Here is a 17652-nt window from a genome sequence, read left to right on the forward strand (position 1 = left end):
GCAATAGAAAAGACAAGAAAAAGGGTTGGAGAGTTGCGTGGTTAGATTGGAAGTACAATGTTGTAAGAGAATTACGGAAAGTTAGACTGGTGAAAGATGCTGAAGGACCTTTACTAGTAGACTTAGGAGTTCATAGTTTATGTGCTTGGTGGAGTAGAAATGTGGTATGATAAAAGCAGGCCCTAGGAAGCTCTCTTACACAGTATCGTAAATCAGGGGTGTCAAACTCAAGTAGAAAGGGAGGGCCACTAGCCCATACATAAGGGTCTTTCCAGGTTGCATATTGACTTAGAAAGCCATATTAACATTATATTTTACTGTATTTTTATTATTTTGTCATTTATTCCCCAGTTACATTTTAATCTGGTTTGGGTTGGTTTGTGGCTTGAGTGCTGTGTGTTTAACACTGATTGATTGGAGAGAGGAAATGAGCTTGTAAATAATATTATTCTGGGTGATAAAAAATGAGAATCTAATCAACCAACCAGCATTTTTAAAGAGCCTATTATGGGCTAGCCACTGAGGAAGTAGAAGGGAGGGGAGCTACAAAAGACATGTTGTAGAGTTAAAATTTGTAGCCTCCACTATGTTTTTCAAGAAATGAGAGATTCAACAAATTAAGTTTAAACATTTATTAAACATCTGCTAAGTACAAGGAAGAAAAATGTCATGTAGTGGATGAATGCATCAGGAAGACCCGGCTTCAAATCCTGACCTATACGGCTCTTTGACCATAGCCAAGTCATTTAACCTCTTGGTTAATTCTCTAAGAGATTGCAGGTTACAAATCAGTTGATTTACATTGGTAGAGGAAGTTTTTATACTGGAAGGTTCGCCTACACTGATGGAATCATAAGACTAGACCAAAATGTACAAGGCATTGAGCTAAGCACTAAGTAGATAGATAAAATATTTATCTATTCTTTAAACTACACCATCCATAGCCCTTTAAAAACATTTAAAATAAGAAGGGAAAAGGACCTACATGTACAAAAATATTTATAGCAGCTTTTTTTGGGGTGGCAAAAAATTGGAAATTGAGAGGATGCCCATCAGCTGGGGAATGGTTGAACAAACGGTGGTATATGAATGTAATTGAATACTGTTGTGCAATAAGAAATAATAAGCAGGGGGCAGCTAGTGGCACAGTGGGTGGAGCTCCAGACTTGGAGTCAGGGCGACCTCAGATCAACTCCAGCCTAAGATAGTTGATGCTTACTGGCTGTGTGACCCTGGGCAAGTCCCTTAACCCCGATTGCCTCACTACCCCCCCACCAAAAAAAAAGAAAGAATGAGCAGGCAGGTTTCAGAACAACCTGGAAAGACATATGAGCTGATGCAAAGTGAAGTGAGCAGAACCAGGAGAACGTTGTACACAGTAATGGCAACATTGCAGGATGATCAACAATGCAATACAGCGATCCAAGACAGCTACAAAGGACTGATGGTGGAACATGCCGTCCACGTTTGGAGAAAGAGCTGATGGGCGCTTCTTTTTAACATATTAAATATATTATCCATTTTATTAATCTTATTTGTCCCACCCAGAGTGCATGTCAGAATGTTTACTTTTACATACAATTTTTCTCATATTGTGAAGCATTCTGAGGTTTCAAATGGTTTTTATAAAGTAATGTGTAACTTGAGAGATTTTTTTTTAAATTGTCCACAGTGCCCACAGGGAAATAGGTTATTTTCAAATTCAGTGTAAATCTTTTGACAGAATAATACTTTGGTATATCCTTAGGATTTATATGTGGATGCTATGTTGTCATTGCCAGAGTATCTGAATTGTAAGTATACTGCTACTGTCCTGCAGATTTTTTAAAAAATTTATTTATTTTTAGTTTTCAACATTCACTTCCATAAGATGTTGAGTTCCAAATTTTCTCCCCATCTCTCCCCTCCCTCCACCCCAAGACAGCATGTAATTTGATACAGGCTGTATGTATACATTCATATCAAACCTGTTTTCAAGTTAGTCATTTTGTAAAAAAGCATTAGAACCAATGGAAGAAACCATGAGAAAGTAGAAACAACAAAAAAAAGAGCAAATAATATGCTTCAGACTGCATTCAGACTCATAGCTCTTTTTCAGGACGGCATTTCCATCATGAGTCTTTTGGAGTTGTCTTAGGTCCTTACATTGCTAAGAAGAGCTAAGTCTATCAGTGTTAGTCCTCACACAATGTGGCTGTTACTGTGTACATGTACTCCTGATTCTGCTCACTTAGTATCAGTTCATATAAGTCTTTCCAGGCTTTTCTGAAGTCTGTCTGCTCATCATTTTTTAGCACAATAGCATAGTATCTCATTGCATTCATATACCACAACGTGTTCAGCCATTCCCCAACTTATGGACATAGAACTGATGGACTCTTAATGCAGATCAAAGGATACAATTTTCACTTTATTTTTTATGTGTTTTTATCCTTTTGGGCTGTTTCTTCTTTCACAGCTGTGACTAATATGGAAATATGTTATATGTGATTACACATATATAACCCTATATCAAATTGCTTACTGTTTTAGGAAGAGGGGAGGGGAGAGGAGGGAGCAAAATTTAGAACTCAAAATTTTATAAAAATGAATGTTAAAAATTATTTTTACATGGAATTGGGGAAAATGAAATACTATTAAAAAGTAAAACCATTTAAAATATTGGGTATTTGTTTCAGATTTACAGAATAAATATGTGGCCAAAGAGAATGAAGTCCAGGGCCTGCATAGTAAGCTTACAGATACCTTGGTATCAAAACAGCAGTTGGAAAAAAGATTAATGCAGCTGATGGAATCTGAACAAAAGAGAGTTAAAAAAGAAGATTCTCTACAAATGCAAGCACAGGTATCACATTTGTTTTTCGTTCTGTTTAGAGAAACCAGTGCTTGGTGATGTTAGATAACCTGTTCATTCAATCAAATGATTATCAAATAGGAGAATCCTGGTTGGTGGTATGCTTCAATTTGGGAAGCTTCTTTATGAAATGGAGGACTTTTGCTCATAGTTATATATTTCACTCTACTTGTAACAGTGCAACCTTGTGCTTATTTTATCATGTAGAGCTTATTTTGAAAATAATCTTTTTTACTTTAAAAAGTTTTAAAGATTAATTACCTGTTATTACCCACTTAACCAGTGTTCTTTTTCAACATGAACATATGCTTTATCTCCATGTCCTTTTTTTTTTTTTTTTGGTGAAAGGATCTTCTGGAGCAAAATGAGGCTTTGAAAGCTCAGATTCAGCAATTTCATACTGAGATGGCAGCCCAGGTAATAAGGTTATCTTCCTACTTTGCATTATGAAGTTTTTGAAGGCTATTAATAGCTAAATATTCTTTCATATATTTAGTTAAGGTAGTTAATGTAGATATTTGGGTGTTCTACAAATAGAACCAGTAGATGGAGTGTCATACATATATGTTCTCTTCTCCAGTTTTTATTAATTTCAGTATGTTGTGTTTAAAAAATAGGTAACTGCTAGTAATCATCCCATTTCCTTGATCAAATACTGAATTTTCTTTATCTGAACACAGTTTGCCATTCATCTCTCTTTGTGCCTCACTCCTCTTAGAGTGCATTCTTCTTCACTGTGGCTTTACTTCCTTTACCCCTTAGTTCTGCTCTGACTTAACTTTCTTCACTTCACAGTTTTGACCTTATGGTTACTTGATTAAACTCTACTCTTGTTTTTTGCTCTTAAATCTTTTCCCCCTTGTCTTGGTGCTGTTCTTACCATACCAAATTCTTATTGCTCTTATTTATGTAGTTATGGTTTGCTTTTAAGTCAGCCAACTGCCACCCACAGGGCAGCCAAGCCAGCCTCGCTGGCAGCAAGTGCTGGACATGTCAAACCACCACCATTACCTTGACCATCGTCTCCCTTTGGGACTCTGATTGTAACAAGTCAGGTCCCTATGTCCCAGATCTTTAAGAATCACCGTGTCCCTCAGACTAACAGGCCTACTTCCCACCCGGTCCCTGTAGCCACCACTTAGGGGAGAAATCATTGTGGAGAAGGGGGCCACCTTCTTCCTCATCACCATCAACAACTTCTGGCCAACTGCCAGCAGCAGACAGACAGGCATAGCAGCTTTGGGAGGGTCTGCATGCCCAGACCATCTGTCTGGCTTCTGGCCCAGCTCTTGGAGTAATCATCTGGGGAGGCAGCTCCTGTGGAGAAGAAGCCAGCCTTCCCGAACGTTAGCTGTCAACTGACTGCCGTTGCCAGGGCAGCAAGCCTGCCTGGTTGAAGCAACAGAACATCCTGTGGGAGAAGCAGAAGGCAGTGAATGCTGGTCATGTTAGAAACTCCACCCTATCACCTTGACCCCATCTTGATATGGATCCTAATGTGGACAGGCCAGGACCTGAGCCCAAGAGCCTTGAGAAACCACAGTGTCCACCAAACCCCCAAGCTTGCTTCCTAGCCAGCCCCTGAAGCCACCAGTGAGGAAAGAAATCATCATGGAGAAGGGCCCACCTTCCTCATCACCAATAGCTTCTGAACAACTGCCTCCAGCATGCAGATAAGGCCAGGAGCTTTGGGAGGGACTGCATGCCCAGACTACCAAACTAGCTTCCAGCCTAGCCTCAGAGCCATATCTTGGGGCAGCTAGGTGGCACACCGGCCCTGGAGTCAGGAGGACCTGAGTTCAAATGTGGCTTCAGACCAAACACTTAGTAGCTGTGTGACTCTGGGCAAGTCACTTAACCCCAGTTGCCAGAGAGAGAGAGAGAGAGAGAGAGAGAGAGAGAGAGAGAGAGAGAGAAGGAAGAAAAGAAAGAAGGAAAGAGCCATATCTGTCTCACCTGCCATCCAGCTGCCATTCACAGAGCAGACATACCAGCTACACTGAGGTAGCAAGTGCTGGACAAGTCAGATCACTGCCAGGACCTTGATCACCATTTCTTCTCTGACTCTGATGGAGACAGCCTAGGATCCTGGACCCAAAAGCCTCTGGAGCTTCACGTCCATAGCCCTCCATCATTCTGAGATGGAATCCTTGCAGAGTTACTGCCTGGAAAACTGCTCTCACAGGAGCTGTAGTCATGTCTATCAAAGTTCCAGAAAAGAAGGTTCTTGCCACTAAAGTCCTTGGCACTATCAGATGGTTCAGAAACTGATATGATTTTATTGAGGGGAAAGGATGTTAAATAAAAGGCATTGCCATCTGTTTTTACCACTGGAGTGTAAGGACCATGGGACCTTCCATCTTAACTTGTAGCTGAAACTTCTAGATGTATTGTTTCCCTCATTAGAATGTGAGCTCCTTGAGAGCAAGGGCTGTCTTACTTTTCTATTTGTATCCTCAGAGCTTTGCACATACTACATGTTTAATAAATGCATCCTTTCGTTTGTTATCATCCACCTCTTCTATTCTTAGCTACCCTCTGCTGAAAAGAATTGGAAATTGTCAAGCAGCTGAGCTAACTGGGTCCACTACAGATTTATGTTATTTAACCTCAGCTAGGTTTTCACTGTTCAAGTGAGTCCTATCCCACTCCCCACAGAGGCTGTTCTTTTTTTTTCTTTTAACATCTATTTTGAACATTCTTATTCTTTTTGAACTTTGAGTTCCAAATTCTCTCTCTACCTTCCACACTTCCCCTACCCACTGAAAAGGCAAGCAAAATTATATCAATTAATTATACATGTGAAATCATGCAAAACATATTTCCGTATTAGCCATGTTACAGAAAAAGAAAAAAAACCTAATAAACCAAAACAACAAAGGAAGGGAGAAAGTTATGTCAGTTTGCTCTCAGAGTTTCTCAGTTCTTTCCTATAGAGGCTATTCTAAACTTTCTCAAATCCCGCTTACCTCCTCTTCCTACCCTCCTACCCTCTCAGCTGAGGGTCTTGCTTAATACTGAGAAAGTAGAGGACTTTTTCTATGAGTTCTCTTCTCCCTTTCTGTATGTCACAAGATCCCCTTGACCTTAAACTCTGCTCTCTCTTCCTGGATTCTAGTATCTGATAATGAGGTCAGCCTCTCTGTATGTGTCCTTGATTGCATTCCCAGCAGATTACCCACTCATTCATTCCTCTCCCTCATCTTTGCCTATTGCTTAGTCTCTTTTTCTTCTTTCTCATTCACTCATTCTCTGTGTGCCTCTTGTTTTCTCTTACCTGCTTGTTTCTTCCTTGGTGTGAACAAACCTCCCTAGTCTTCTCCCCAAATGGTTCACTAGACCCTACTATTCCCTCACCCTGTTATTCTCCCTTTCACAGATAAACTCTTCCCAAAATCAATCTGTACTTGTGTCTGTAATCCTCTTCTCTCATTTCTTAGGCCTTTGCACCTTGGCTTTTGACTTCATCATTCAACTGGAGCTGCTTCTCCAAAGTAGTCAGTGATCTCTGAATTGCTGTCTCAGATAATCTTTCATCAGTCCTCATCCTTCTTGATTTTTTTTGCCACTTTTGCCATTGTTACCCTGCCTCTCCTCCTGAGAATTCTCTTGTCTTGCGTTTCATGTTTCTGTTCTCTCCTGGGTCACTTCTCACCTGTATGACTGTTCTTCAAGCTCCTTTTATTCGTGATCATCCATATCACTGCCGAAGTTATTTTAAGCACAGGCTAGTGCATAGCACTCCTCTACTTGGTAAACTCCAGTATCCCTTTTTTGCCTTAAGGATCAAAAGGAAATTCCTCTGTTTGGCATGGAAAGCCCTTTACCTGGCCCCAGACCACCATCTTAACCTTGGTCTACATTTCTTTTCTGTAGTGTAGCTAAGCTGGTCTTGCTGTTCTTTCACCTGATACTCCTTGTCTTCTTGCTAGTCCTTTTCGTTGGCTCTTCCCCTTGCCTGGGAATGCCTTTTTTCCTCGCCTTTGCTTTGTAGGGTCCTTCATTTCCTTCAAGAATGACAACATGAAATTTTTCATGATCCCTCTAGGTACTGTTTCTAGTGTTGAACATTGTAATGGCCTAATTGTTCTCCCTGGCTCAGTTTTCTCTTCAGTACTGTTTGTACACCTGCCAGATTGATTTCCCCAAAGTACAAATGACTGTGTCATCATTCCTTTATTGAACAAGTTCCAATGGCTCACTCTTGCCTCTGTATAAAATATAAACCCTTCTTTAAGGCTTTTAAAGCTCTTCACAACTTGGGCTGCAATCTATATTTCCAGCATAATTATGTGTTAGTTTTCTTCCCATACTCTGTGATCTAGAAAAACTGGCTTTCTTTCTGTTCCTCACACACAAGATTCCTTCTTCCATACTGTGCCTTTGCAGTAGGGAGTGCCCTCCCTCCTCACTTCTGCCTCATGGAATTACTCTGTGACTTCAAGAGTCAGCTTAGGTGCCACCTTATTCGTGTGTGTGTGTGTGTGTGTGTGTGTGTGTGTGTGTGTGTGTGTGTGTGACAGAGGGAGAGAGAGAGTATATTTGTATCCCCAGCTCTTAGCATAGTGCCTGGCACATAGGTGCTTGCTTATAAGTGTTTGTGAATTGATGGATTTCTTGGTTGTTACAACATTTATTTGTAAATGTGTTACCTTTACTTTGGGGTGTTAGAAATATTTGAAAAAGAGTACTCTACAGGAACACAGAGGACTTTTCTTGTTTAGGTCAATGATTCATAAGTCTTAATGGACTTCAAATATAAAGTTCATTTCTCTTTAGCGAATTCCTATTCCTCACCACCTAGAACAGGGCTTTCTACATATTAGGTAGCTAGAAATACTGTTTGATACCATGCAAAGTTTTGTAACATCAGGTAACTGAATTATTATAGTGCTATTTGTATAACTTAAAATGACAGGTTTTGATTTTGCTTTTTAGTAAGATAGTGAGCACGTTTCACAGTTTTGCAAAGGATATTTGATTTAATGTTTTAGCAGTGTTGTAAGATATCATTAGTTATAGGATTTTAAAGCTGGAAAGGACCTTAAAGGTTATCTAGCTCAACAATTTCATTTTACATATGAGGAAAACTCAGGTACAGAAATATTAAATGACTTGCCTTTGTTTCATGCAAGGTTTCATGCAATATGGAATTACTGAAGAGTACTTAAACATTTCCAGAGTTCAGTCAGGATTCACATGATAGGGGAATTATAACCATTTTAAAAAGAAATACGGAATGAATACTTTACATTTCTTTAATTGGCTTCTAAAAATAGATCATTTTAGCATAATTGATTGTAAAGGAGGAAAAGAAACCCATGTGATACTTGTTTGCTTGTTGTTTTTAATTTATATACTTGTCCATCAATTTTTAATTTAGTCTCTTACTGTAATGTAGTACTTTAATTGTGGCTATTACTTAATACCTAGATCAGGTTCTTAAGCTTTTTAAGGTGTCAGGGATCCCTTTGGCCATCTGGTCAAGCCTATGAACCCCTTCTCTGAATAATGTTTTTGAATGTATAAGATAAGATACATAGTATTACAAGGAAAAACAGATATAGTGAAATATAGCTATCAAAATATTAAAAAAACCATTAAATTCAAATACCCCTGGTTAATAACCTCTGTAATAGTTCAAGGTTCTTAATAGATTTTTCTTTCCTATTTTGACAATTCTGTTGTGCCATGTTTATATTTCCTCTATATTTTTGCATTGACCCTGGTTTGTTTTGTTTTGTTTTTCAGACCTCAGCTTCAGTCCTAGCAGAAGAATTGCATAAAGTGTAAGATTAACTTCGTATATTTATTCTTTTTTAAAAAAATGATAATTGCTTGGTCATCATTTAGTCACTATAGCAGGCATAGCATCTACAATTTGATTTATAGATTTGAAATAATGCCTCCAGTTTTGTAATAAAAAGGTTCTGCGTCATCTTAGAGTAGTTACCTTGTAGTAGTTACCTTGCTTTGTTCCTATTATTTAGAAAACAAAAAATTCTTTCTTTAGCAATTAGTCATTAAAGATTGATTTCATTGTGGGTTAGGAATACCCTCATACTGTTTGAGTAAGGGTGATATATGTTCATTTGTGGTGGTATCTTTTTTGAGGTTGTGTTAAGAATCTAAAGAAAAATTATTTTACAACTTCTAATTTGTTATAAAAATTTTAAGTATGCAATATCTAGGAATGAGCATAATAGTAACAATGCTTCATAATTTTGCCATTTCATTGCTAGAGATAATCTGTCCATCAGTGAAGGTTAAACCTCTCCAAAACCACCACAGAATCTTAGCAGATGGTTTAATGAATTCCTATAGCCAAAAAGCCAAATTGTTCTTAGTGGTTAGATTTTTTTTGTTTGTTTTTGAGACTTCCTGATAGGCAAGTTCTTAAATGACATTCCACCTGGCATCCCGCATTTGAAACTTTTTAGCCTTGTTGATCCTGTCAGGCCTTGTGTTCCACTGATATGGCCTTGGGAATAAATGTTGCCTCTAAGCCATGATGAGACATCAAAATTAGAGTTTAGTATTGGAGTTGTTAAGATGACAATATTTACTGCTTGCAGGGCTCCACTTTTTTGTCACTTATTATGTATGTATTCTTAAAGGATTGCAGAAAAGGATAAACAGATAAAACAAACTGAAGACTCCTTAGCGAATGAACATGATCATTTAACAAGCAAAGAAGAGGAGCTTAAGGTATTGTAGGTTGTATACAGCCATAATATTAAATATACTTACAAAGGCTGGGAAATGGGATTTCTTGAAATGTAGCAATTCTATTATGTAGCTGATAGCTTTGCTCTTATTCCGAGAAGAGAACTCTTGCGCAAAATAGTTCCATTTGATAATGGGATCGTTTGCATTAGTGAAGAATATAAAGTCTTTTCAGTCCCGTGCTCTAAAGTTTGAATGGTTTTAAAAAGACTTTAGTATTCACTTGTAATGAGTAAAAGCTTCTTTCTTCTAGGAAAAAATTCCAAAGTTTTTTTTTAAATACATCTTCAAAATAATTCAAATGCTTTGGTGTAATAGTTAATGCATTGAAAAGTATAAGTAGTACTATAAAAAGGTTAGAATTAAGAGGAACAAGGGCTCATGTCTGAATTTTAATTATTCGTGTCTTTAGTAGCACCAATGTTCTATAAAATCCAAATCCTGAGTGTTTGACAATTTTCTAAAATAATAATAGCTAGTATTTTTAAGGTTTGCAAAGTGCTTTAATTGTGTAATCTCATGAGACTCACCATTTCTGTGAGATAACATATGCTATGTTATTAATTTCATTTCATTTTGGAGGAAACTGATAAAGAGAGATTAAATGATTTGTCCAAGGTCACACAGCCAGCATGTGTCTGAATCTGGATTTGAACTCACATCTAGCACTCTGTCAAGTAGGCCACCTAACATGATTTTCCCCTCCTTATTCTAGGTTATCCAGAACATGAATTTCTTTTTAAAAGCTGAAGTACAAAAATTACAAGCTCTGACAAATGAACAGGTAAAACTATACATTGGTAGGTAAGCTTCAAAAAGCAAGAAAATACTTTATAACTATTTTGATTAGGATTGTAGCTACCTGATTTCTTTATATGGAGAAAAGAAGTGTAATGTCTAGTCGTAGCTATTGATTTTATGCCAACCATATTATACTAGAAAGGGAAACTATGTTTTCAGATGATGATGGTTTTGGCCTTAGTTGCCTCTTGGTGAATGCTTAAGTTGCTAATGAGCGCCTCTGGAAAATTGTTGATGTAACCTATTTTTTTAAAATTGTAATTTTGGTTTATTTTTAATGTTTTATTTGGTCTATGAGGATATTAAGTTGTAAAGCAGACCCAGGTGGAATAAACAGCACATGTATATACTTCAGAAGTAATGTGTGATAATAATTGCAAGGCATTCAGACCAAAAAAAGGTGATTATACTCCAAGTAGAGGGCAGCATATACATTTTCTTTTGATTTTTTTCTTTTTATTTTGATTAATGCAGAGGTACTCCCATGTTGATGGACAGCATAATGCCTCCTTGTCATTTTGTGTCCTCTTCCCAAAAAAATGTTGTGTTTTTCTCGTTCCATAGACTATCCAATATACCGTATACCTTTTTGGGTTTTTTTAAAAGTATATTGGGGATACCAGTGTACTCCTAAGATCTGTTCATTTCTAATTTCTTCCTGACTACCAACTCACCCACTTGTTTATCCAGATATTTAGGTCCTTTGTCATATCTTGTCCACCATTTCTTGCATTCAGGCTTTTTTTTGGCAGCATGTCCAATGGTCTGCTTCTACCTTATGTAGTACCTTGTCTTCCCGTTGCTCTTTTTGTCATTTGTAATTTTAATTATTCTTGTGTCTTATGGTGCTATGACGCACAGTTTATATAGATAGCATATTGTCGTTGAAGATAATGGCTTTTTGCAGCAGTGAACCTTTTGGGATTTTGTAGCATTGTGAAAAAATATTAGCACGCCCTAGGTCTCTCCTTAATTTTGTCAAGGTCGTTATCCATCTGTAGTGCTTGTCTAAGAGGCTCATCATCTTGGACTGTTTTTTTCGCTGCCTTTCCAGTTGCACATCCTTTCTCAGCATTATATCTTTTTTATCCACTTACCTTTTTTTAACTTTATGTTTTTCTTGGCAGAGAAAGGATGGGGGAAAGACTGGGTTTCCCCATCTTGCTGTAACTGGAGGTGTAGCAGTTACTCCCGAGCCAGTTCCCACTGCTGATCTGCGTGAAAGCTTTGACCATCTCCGTTTCGGTCTTGGCCAGTTCCCTTTTTGCTTAGGCATCCTGATGGCTTCCTGATCCTAAGGGCTCACTGTATTTGTGCTGGACTTAGTGAAGATATCACATTGGTTTTAGCCGTGTTGCAGCTTAGAGCTCCCGAGCTCAGATGACCCAGCAGCAGGGATATGTATATGCTACTACACTTGGCTCCACTTCGTTTTTCCAGTGTAGATGGTTGATCTGTCTTTTTTGTAGTTGTGTATTTTGCTGAAGAAGCGTTGTAGTGCTCTGAGGACCCCTGTGCAAGTAGCACAGTGAGTGAGTGAGTGAACCTTGCCATCAACAGGAGTCTTTCTTTTGTACAACCATGACATTAATAAACTGCTTTTGTCAAACATATCTTCCTGTTTTACAGCTTGGAGGATGTTGATACTTAGAAAATCATTGTGCAAAATTATTTCTAGTCATATCTGTAGATTTCAAAGGATGTTTGGATGTTAGCTTTTCTGAAGAGTGCCTTCCGGGGTGCAGTTAGTTTTGTGGTCACATTCTTAAAATCACTAAGTTCAGTGGTATCTTAGATTCTTAATTGTGTTACTAGAAAAATGGTCCAATATAGAATATTAAGTATGAAAGCTTGCCTTTTCCTTTTTCTTGGTTTTCTTTTCTTTTTCAGGTTGAAAAATGAGTGATTTTTGTGATAAGATAATGATTTTATCTTTCTTTTGATATATAGGCTGCTGCTGCTCATGAACTAGAAAAGATGCAAAAAAGGTGATTTTTTAAAAAATCAGTGTTATGGTATAAAAGTATAGGTCTCTTTTACTTTAAATCATAATAACTGCAGAATTCTTGCTATGCAAATGTTAATTGCATTATGTAACCATTGCCATGTGACATTTTAGTTAACCCCATTTTTCTGTGTTCTAGCATTCGTGTTAAGGATGATAAGATAAGATCACTTGAAGAACAGTTACAAAGCGAACTTACACATAAAATGGAAGAATTTAAGGTAAGGAAAAAATCTATTAAAAGACCTATTTAAAGCCTTTTCATAACTATTTGAAGAAATGTGGTATAATTTTAGAAGAGCTGTTTCTTTCTCTAAAATCAAGTAGATATCTAAAATAGTACTTTTAGTCTGTGACTCGGATCAGTTCAGTATATTGCCAATTATTTCAGTTATGTATAGTTCTTAAAAATATATAGATCTGTTTTGGGCTTAAGTTGGACTTAAGTGTCAACTTAAAAAATAATTTGCAGTTTTATATTCAGTTGTTGTGACAAATACCAAGTTACATTTTGGCTAACACTGTAATAAAAACCAAAACAAAGAATTATGATAAACCAATTAATCTAGAGTATTCTAGGTGGCAGGGTTCTTTACTTTCATACATAGAGTAGTAGAAGTGTCTGTGATTTCAGTAATGTGTGGGAACTTCTTCAACCTGTAGATTGTAGCCAGTTTATGATCTAGTATATAAGTGTCGGGTAGTTGCTTAAGACACATCTAGAGATTAAGTGACTTGATCAAGGTCGCATGGGACAATAAGCCTAATTTTTCTTATCAGTGGTATTGGAATTCATGCTTGATTATGTAATTATAAGATGATAATATTTTGATAGATTACTAATGAGAACCTAAATTCTTTCAGATTCTAAAGGATCAAAACAAAACTTTACAGATAGAATTTCAAAAGTTACAGGCTATTATAGCTGAACAGGTAAGTATCTTAGATACAAAGTCAGTATCTCATAAGGGCTAGTTCTTAAAAAAATTATAATATTTTCTGTGTTTTGTAAAATTATTTCAATTCTGTGTATAACTTAATTGATATTTCTGTTTATTTTTTGGACTTTGCATATACGTGTGAATCCAGAAATTTTTTGTTTTTGAAGAAAGTCATTCTTAATTGACATCTGTAAGCACCTGCTAAAGGTGTTCCAGTTTATAAAAAGATATAAAAGTAACTATATTTATTTGATCTGTGTTGTACTTTCAGAATAAAGATCCTGAGTTATAGCTTATATAGTTATGGCTAATTTTGCTTCCAGCTCAAAGGCTTTTCTCTCCATTCTGTTTTCTCGTGCCCCTATTATTTATTTGACCCCTATTTAGAAAAACTCTTATGATTGACTGGCTCTGAGCTGCATATAACTGTTAATATATTTGGAGAATACTTTATGTGTTTTCTTCTAAGCTTAGACTTAATCTTTTTATATATGAGTAATCCATTCATCTTCATCTCCACAGTTATTTATTCTCCTATTTTAAAAACTTCTGAATATCTCCACAGCAGATTGGAACAGTGGTGGCTTATTAGAGTCTTCTATCCAATAAAGTTACGTTAATTAATAACTTGAAATATTTTATTTTGCCTTTGACATATACCTGTCAGAAGCAGACATGAAAGATGTGGAAGGTGAAAGAAGGCACTGATATATGTGTGAACTAAGAAACACTAGCTCACATAAGAACAAAATCATAATTAGCAATGTTCATATCTTTTTTCAATTTTAAATATCATACCTACTGTATTGATTTTATACTGACATACTGAAGTAGCTTTTTCAAAAAAAATTCTACTTTATTATGAGCAACTTAGATTTATATAGCACTTTAAAATTTGCAAAGCACTTTTAAAACATCAAATTTTACAGTAATCCATAGAAATAAGTACTACAGGTATTATTATGCCCATTTTTCAAATGAGGAAGCCAAAGCTTAGAAGAGGTATAGCTTAGCTCATGCTTGCACAGCTTTTAAGTGTTAGTGGCATACAGCTACTCATTTAAAAGGTGAAATGCCACAGGTGTCTGTACCAATATGAGAAGATAGGATCAAGCATGAGGGACCTTTGATACTATCTGGTCCAACCCTCTCGTTCTACAGATGAGGAAACTGATGCTGTTTGGTTTCTTGTTGTCTCATGGAGTCATTAGCTTTCCAGAATTAATTTTTAAGGAATTATTTTCTTCAGTGTATTTTATATCTTTTTCCATTTGGCCAATTTTGCTTTTTAAGACATTCTTCTTTTCATTGAATTTTTGTGCCTCTTTTACCATTTGGTTTATTCTGGTTTTTTTCAAGGTATTATTTTCTTTAGTATTTTTTATGCCTCCTCTACCAAGCTTTTGACTCTCTTTTCATGATTTTCTTGTATCCCTCTTGTTTCTTTTCTCATTTTTTCCCTCTACTTCTCATTTGGTTTTTAAAATCCTTTTTTGAGCTCTCCAGGGATTCTTTTTGAGCCTGAGACCAATTCACATTTTTCTTTGAAGCTTTGGATTGTAGCCATTTGTCTTCTGAGTTTATATTTTGATCTTCCATCTCACAATAGTACCCTTCTATGGTTATGTTCTTTTTCTGTTGTTTGTTCATTTTTCCAGACTATTTCTTAATTTTTAACTTTATGTTAAAGTTGAATTCTGCTCCTGGGGTGGGGAGGAGGCATTGCTTTGGGTTTTTCTGCAAAGCTGTTTTCAGAGCTAGGTTTGAGGCTCTGTAAATTTTCAGTTCTTACAAGGTGGTATGGTCTAAGGAGAGGTGTACTTAATGCTTTCTTGGACCATAAGCATTCTTTTCTACCCTGGAACTGTGATCCTGGAACTGTGACCCAGAACTGCTTGTGGGGAATGCAGCAGTCGTGCATCCAGTACCAGCAAAGGATCTCTGATGATCTCCTTCTGACCATTTATCCAACCCCCTTAACTGTCTGTGGGCTGAGAACTCTAGAAGCTACTGCTGTGCCAGTTCAGTAGCTATGCTGGACTGTGCTGCAGTCTTACCCCTTTGAGGCAGTCCTTTCCTCCTGCCCTTCTAAGTTGTCTTGGGTTGGAAAATTGTTCCTCCCCTTCGGTTTATTGGTTCTTTTGCTCCAGATTTGTTTTCAGGTGTTATTTTTAAAATCGTGTGGAGGGGAATTTAGGAGAGCTTAGGTGAGTTCTTGCCTTTACTCTGCCATCTTGGCTCTGCCCCCCATAATGCTTTCTAAAGTGATTTCTTTTAGGTTATTTCAAAATTTTCCACTTTTCATTTGGGGAAAGGATCATTTTTTTTTTTTGGTAGCTCATGGGACTAAATCCTTAGTGATTACTGATAGAATTTATTATGAAGGTTTTCTGTAGAAGTCTGTCTTTATAGCTTAAATTTCTAGCAAGGTAGCTGGCATCATATAATTATGGTGTATGTTTTATGTTATTTTGTCTCCCCACTCTTGAACATACTTTGCATTGTACATCTTGTCATTTTGTAAAAGAGAAGAAATTGGATAAATTAAAGATCTGAAGTGAGTACTGATGTTAAATATGTAGCATAATATTGATCTCACAGCTTCTTATTTAGTTTCGAAAGTTTAAAATGAAATCTTACTGTTAACCTTTTAAATCACTTTCTGTGCCTGGAATCAGATTACTCAATTTAGTATCGAAAAGGCTGGCCTCTTTCCCCTGAGGTGTTCTGATTTGCCAAAACATTCTCAATTGAGAAATCCTAGTCATCTCCTTTGGTTTTTGATTACAAAATTACTTAATAACCCTCAGTCTTCAGGAAGTAAATTCCCTTAATTTCTTTATTTTCATATGTTTTTTAGTGTTTGAATTCTTAATGAATTTCATTTAGAACCAGAAGATTGTTAGAGTCAGATTCCCAAATTATTAGGGAAAATCTCAAAGTTACCTACCAGAAGTTGTGGCTTATTCATCAAGTCTTTATTGAGCGATGCTTTTTCTCAGGTCCTTGGCTAGGTGCTAGCAAACAAAGACAAATGTGTATCAGGCCCTGTCCTAGAGAAAATAACAAGTACATATTTATAAACCCAGAAAAATTTTGTGTAAAGTGAATTCAAGATAATTAAGAAGGGGAGAACATTTTCAGCCAAGGGGATCGGAAAGACATCATGTAGGAGCTGGTACTTGAGTAGCATTTTCAAGGAAACAAAGAATTCTAAGAGGCTTGAGATGAGGAAAGAGTATACCCAAGGGATGAAGGATAGCTATTGAAAAGACATGGAAGGGCAGCTAGGTGTCGCAGTGGATAGAGCACTGGCCCTGGATTCAGGAGGACCTGAGTTCAAATCTGGACTCAGACACATAACACGCACTAGCTGTGTGACTCTGGGCAAGTCACTTAACCCCATTGCCTAGCAAAAACAAAACAAAAGCAAAAACAAAATGAAAAGACATGGGGAATGGGAGATGGAGTGTCATGTATGAAGAACAGCAAGAAAGCTGGGAAGGGGAGTAATGTATAATAAAGCTTCAAAGATAAGGACTTGTAACCAAAATACCTGTCTGAATGAGAGGCTACCACATTTAGCTACCACAGTGGGATATCTACTGCAGCAGAACCGTGAAATTTATACCAGACCAAATAATGATCAAGACATCCAGTGAGAAATTATATTAATTGACTTCTTCCAAGTCCAGGACTACCCAAGAGAGGCCTTCCAGAAGCCCGACGGCAGTAGGAAAGCAGGCTACTTGTTAGCCAGCATCAGTTTAGAGTAGCCTCCTAGTATGACCAGAAGCAGGCGGCAACACATGTAACCTCCAAAGCATTGTGTCCTGAGACAAGCACGCAGAGAGGGCTGCCCTTAGAAAATCTTACCCTGGAATACAGTATTCCAGAAGACGAGAGAGAGGCTAACAACGTAGAATGGACTTAACCCTTTAAGGCTGAATATCATGGGATAGAGATTTTCAAGCATTTCTGATGAAAATCCAAGAGTTCAGTAGGAGACTTGGAAATACAAATACAGAGTTTTAAAGAAACCTAGAAAGATACATTTATTCGGAGCATTTGGAAGCAGCTATATGATGGATGATATGGTGCCACAATTCTTAAGGAGAAAGAAGAAGCAACTGTCCCTTCAGAAACTTAATGTCTTGCATGGGTATTGAGATAATTAGAAAACCAGAGGTCCATAAAAGTGTATTGGTTTTATTCTGAGTACTTGAATTGGGGTAAGAGAAGGTAGAGTAAAAGGAATAAAAATTTTTATAAAGGAGGAAAAAGGGGGCAGGGCTTACTAGTTTTCATAATTAGAATATGTGAGA

At 37.0% G+C, this 17652-nt stretch overlaps 1 protein-coding gene across 16 annotated transcripts in view; it reads left to right on the plus strand.

Annotated features, from left to right (window-relative positions):
* The window catches only part of KTN1 (kinectin 1), a 149977-nt gene that overhangs the window by 66933 nt on the left and 65392 nt on the right, over positions 1-17652 (plus strand). For all 16 annotated transcript variants that reach the window (XR_013485451.1, XM_078151502.1, XM_020986437.2 and 13 more), the window contains 8 exons: positions 2679-2845; positions 3203-3271; positions 8606-8643; positions 9472-9562; positions 10296-10364; positions 12332-12369; positions 12526-12607; positions 13251-13319. Coding sequence is in view for 15 of the 16 variants with exons in the window: in XM_078151502.1 (XP_078007628.1) it covers positions 2679-2845; positions 3203-3271; positions 8606-8643; positions 9472-9562; positions 10296-10364; positions 12332-12369; positions 12526-12607; positions 13251-13319 (623 nt within the window). In the remaining variant the exon portion in view is untranslated. The remainder of the gene's footprint in view (positions 1-2678; positions 2846-3202; positions 3272-8605; positions 8644-9471; positions 9563-10295; positions 10365-12331; positions 12370-12525; positions 12608-13250; positions 13320-17652) is intronic.

The sequence above is a fragment of the Phascolarctos cinereus genome, unplaced genomic scaffold, assembly GCF_003287225.1.
Source record: "Phascolarctos cinereus isolate Bilbo 61053 unplaced genomic scaffold, phaCin_HiC Scaffold_3;HRSCAF=262, whole genome shotgun sequence".
NCBI classification, from domain to species: domain Eukaryota; kingdom Metazoa; phylum Chordata; class Mammalia; order Diprotodontia; family Phascolarctidae; genus Phascolarctos; species Phascolarctos cinereus.